This window comes from Chinchilla lanigera, unplaced genomic scaffold, assembly GCF_000276665.1.
Source record: "Chinchilla lanigera isolate Chin_1 unplaced genomic scaffold, ChiLan1.0 scaffold00179, whole genome shotgun sequence".
NCBI classification, from domain to species: domain Eukaryota; kingdom Metazoa; phylum Chordata; class Mammalia; order Rodentia; family Chinchillidae; genus Chinchilla; species Chinchilla lanigera.
Window position 1 is genome coordinate 997,204 of NW_004955580.1, and position 4,165 is coordinate 1,001,368.

General features: G+C 60.2%; 1 protein-coding gene across 1 annotated transcript; it reads right to left on the reverse strand.

Moving 5' to 3' along the window:
* Window positions 1-1,749: 1,749 nt before the first annotated feature.
* On the reverse strand, window positions 1,750-4,165 carry Ubl4a (ubiquitin-like 4A). Its single transcript, XM_005414205.2, has 4 exons — window positions 4,047-4,165; window positions 3,778-3,883; window positions 3,344-3,552; window positions 1,750-3,234 (listed from the first exon to the last, which is right to left on the reverse strand). Exons 1-4 carry the CDS (start codon window positions 4,092-4,094, stop codon window positions 3,124-3,126), a joined length of 474 nt encoding a protein of 157 aa, XP_005414262.1. The 5' UTR covers window positions 4,095-4,165; the 3' UTR covers window positions 1,750-3,123.

Here is a 4,165-nt window from a genome sequence, read left to right on the forward strand (position 1 = left end):
TTGTCTTTTTTGAGACAGGGTCTCACTATGCAGTTCAGGCTGGTCTTGAACTCACTTTGTAGCCCAGGCTGGCCTCGAACTCACAACGATCCTCCTGCCTCAGCCTCCTGAGTGCTGGGATGACAGGCATGTACCATTGAGCCCAGCTGGATCTTGGTTTCTGAATACCATTCCCCATCTGAGCAGGCCTGTCCATCATACTGTGGTCTCCTGGTGTTAGTGTGGCCATCTGACATTCCTAGGGGTTAGGGACTGTCTTGAGGGGCAGGGGCAGTAGGCAGACTGGAGCCACCTGCAGGTAGACATTTGTGTCTGGAATGAGGGTCCCCAGTCACCAGTGCCAGCTCTTCCTCTTCCCTCACTCTCCAGCCTGCCATCCAGCAGCACACCGTGTGCCCTGCTAGCCTCACCCATCTACCCAGAAGACCTCTCCTGGCTGTGCTGTGGCTGCCTTCCCCCCTCTGCTCAGACCTCTTCTCATGCCCCTTCCCCAGGAGAGCTCCTGGGCTGTCACAGAGCTCCCGGAGCTTCCCGTGCACAGGCAGTTCTGGGGACAGCAGCACGGACACCCCAGTCCAGGCTCAGGGACTGCACCATGCTGGTTCCCGCCCTGGTCACTTTGTGTCCAAGCGTGTGGCTCTTGGGCGAGTGGGCACGAGAGGAACCCTTGACTGACACTCTCATTAAGCAGCAGGCGCCCAGTGCACACCCCAGGCCCTTCCGTCCTCAGTCCCCAGGTCCAGCCAGGTCTCCCGAGGCCCAAGTCCCATGTGACTGTGCAGCCACATCCCTTCAAGGTAACAGACGCGGACAGGCCTCTGCCGCCCCCTGCTCCTCCCAGGCTCCCTGGTTTGCGCTAAGCGTCACATTGCGGTTCCTCCATGGAGTCCCTGGCCCAGCCTTGTGACAGAACGGCCAGTTGTGCCATTTAGACACCGCAGGCGCTGCATCTCTATGCTGGCCCCAAGATGGATGGGCCTTGAAAACCATGTCTACACTGGGCATAGTGGCCTATGACTGGAATTCCAACACTGGGAAGTTGAGGCAGGAGGACCACAAGCTCCAGCCCAGCCTGTGCAGGCCTGTCTTAAAAATGAAGGGCATGGTAGCACACACCTGTAATTCCAGCACTCGGGCGGCTGAGGCAGGAGGATTGTTGCAAGTTCAAGACCAGCCTGAGCTACAAAGTGAGCTCAAGGCCAGTCTGAACTACATAACTTGACCTGGTCTCAAAAAGACAAAAAAAAAAAAAAAAAAGAATGAATGAATGGGCTGGGGATATAGCTCAGTGTGAAGGCCCTGGGTTCAATCCCCAGTACTGGAAGAAAAAGAACCATGTCTAGGGTTTGTCTCTCCTTTCAAGCAGGGCAATGAGTCCCTGTCACAGGTTGAACTGTCTTTTTCTTCAGTAGCCCTGTAGCGCAGGTTGGAGCAGCCTCACGAGTCCCAGGATTATAGTGTGCATCCCTAAACCCAGCTAAGTGTCCTTGAGCCCAGGCATCATGGGGGTCCCTCCTCGTGGGAGCCTGCTGACCCCAGGGCCCCCCACAGCCCTCCCACCTTCCCCTCCCCCAGGTGCCTTGATCTTAGGACACTCGCGTCCCCCATAGTGGGTAGATACGCTCAAAGCCACCATTCAGGACCTCCCAGCCTCTAGTCCAGCCAGCGTGTGCACAAGGCAGCAGCCCCAGCAAGCCCCAACTCCCGGCAGCAGGAACGATCGCAGGAACGATCGCACACAAGCCAGTGTGACCAGTGACACGATAGCGTTTATTTGCTGGGGCATCTGAGACAGAAGCTATACTACAGAAACAAGTGCTCCGTGGAGGGGTGGCCTGGGATGAAGCCGGAAGCAGAGAAAGTAGAGGGAGGTGGAAGAGGCTGGGAATCTAGGCAAATTGTTCCTGTGCTGCGGCTCATCAGGAAGTTTCCTTTACTGTTAAGCCAGTTACTGGCAACCGGAAGCAGCCTTGCTAACAGTTCTTTGTGGCTCAGTTTCCTGCACATGCACACCTTTAGTGTTCTTCTCAGAACACATTCCCTGACTGCAAAGAAACAACAGCATCACAAGCTATGCAATCTCAGCGGCTCCCTGTTGCACGGTATCCCCAGCGGTGTGGTCACCTTCCCTGTATGGGGACCCGGTGACATTTCACCAAGGCCCAGGCAGGGGCAGCTGCCTCTAAGGGGCCGACACTGACAGAGGCGTTGGCATCTGTGCCCTGGTGCCTACCAGCCCATACCTTCACCGCCTTCCAGCACCCTGAGCTTCCCTTGGAGGCGGCGAGGGGGTTTCAAGTAGACACACACAGTGGGAGAAGTGCTGGGTGCCACTGTCTCACTGAGTCACTGCCTGCCACCACTTCCAGCAGGAGAAGGCGAGCAAGGGGCCCAGAGGAAAGTTGTGTCCCCGAGGGCCGGGACACCTCCTGTCCAGCCCATGCTTGGCTATGGCTTCACTTCTGGCTTCAGTTTGTCACTGCACACAAGGGCGGAGGTCCCACAGAGCTCCCACCCTGGGCTGGGAAAGGAGGAAGGGGATTCAGGTTGGAGAAGTGGCTCTCACTGCAGATTTGCTGGCTGGCAACGAAACGGCACAGCAATTTGCTCCAAGTCATGCCACAGCGCTGTGTGACTTCCCAACTCCCTGACCCCTAATTTCCTGCCCCTTTGTCAGGAGCATGCCACACGGATTGCAGCGGCCAGGGGCATGCGATGGCTGGCACCTGGCCTCTGTGCAGGTTTGCCGAGGGCTCTGCCAGACTCAGTAGAGGTCAGGAGAGCCGGTCAGCAGTGGTCACCTGTTCCTATCAGGCCTGGGAGGGTCACACGAGGTATGGACGCAGAGTCCTGACACCCACCCTCCCTGCCCACGGCCTCCCAAACCTCCTCACGCCAGGCACTTGTCCACATTGCTGCTGGGCCCCTCCGTCGTCCAGGCTCACCTCTGCTGCAGGGTGGGAGAGAAGCTGGGCGAAGGGCCATGAGGGGCGCCTAGCACCTAGCAAGAGCTGGGCACACACCAGCTGTTTCTATCAGGAGCCAAACTGCAACATGAGAACACATTTAATGCAACATGCAGCTGTGGTCTGGCCTCGAGCTCCTCCCCAACATCCGGGAATGCTATTTGGAGAACCCCTTCTCTAGAGCCTCAGTCCCTTCCGGGTGCAGGAAGCGGCTGGCCAAGCGTTCAATGTCATCCAGTGTCAGGCGGCTCAAGGACCTGTCATAATCCTGAGGAGAGAAGGCCAGGAAGATTGGGGGGTGCTGGGGGTAAGGGCAGGCTGTGCGGGGGCAGGGGCTGGCAGCGGCTAGCCCTCAATAGGCAGGGTAACCTCCTCACCCTCTGCAGTTGCTCCAGGACCCTGCTGGCATCTGCAGCACTGAAGTGGCGGGCTAGGACTTTGGCCACTAGCTGCCACACAGGCAGCGGTGGCGGCTCAGCCACAATCTGGGCGGCCCCTTCTTCTAGTAGTACCTTCTCCAGAGGTTTCACCACCAGGTTGAGCTTGGAATTGGGCCCAATGCTGTAGTCTGACAGTCGTTTCCCATCTGCGAAAGAAAGACTAGTGGGGTTCTTGACCTACAGCTGTGCGGGTGGCGCCGGAAGCCACACCGCTTCCCTCCGGCAGCCAGGGCAGCGCACTGTGGCATCTGGCGGTGGTGGCGACTTGGGCTATGGTCCGAGAGCCCGGACCCGTCACGCGGCTGCCCGGCGGCCCGCACACCCCGCCCCCGGCCTCCCGCGGGGCTCCCGGGCACCTCCTCCCGGGGTACCTGCTAGGGCCTTGCCCTTGAACAGCAGCCGCTGCTGGCGCACAGGGACGTTCAGCTTCTCGGAGACCAGCTGCTTCACCGTGGTCACCAACTCGTCCTCTGGCACCTGGCCGGGCGGGGGCGGGGGGTGCGCAGGGGTAAGCCGCGGCCCCGGAGAGCGGCCACCTCGCGCCCGCTCCCGAGGGCTGCTCTGGGCGTTTCGGCCCCGGCCCCTGCCTGTCCCGGTGCCGGGCCGGGCCGAGCGCCGCGTCTGGGGCCGGCGACCCTACCTGCAGGCTGCACTCGCGGCCCTGGAGTGCCTTCACAGTCAGCTGCATGGCGACCGTGGCGATGTCCAGTAGGGCCCCCGCGCACCCAACGGCCTCCCGCCGCGCGCCGCCCAGGGCGC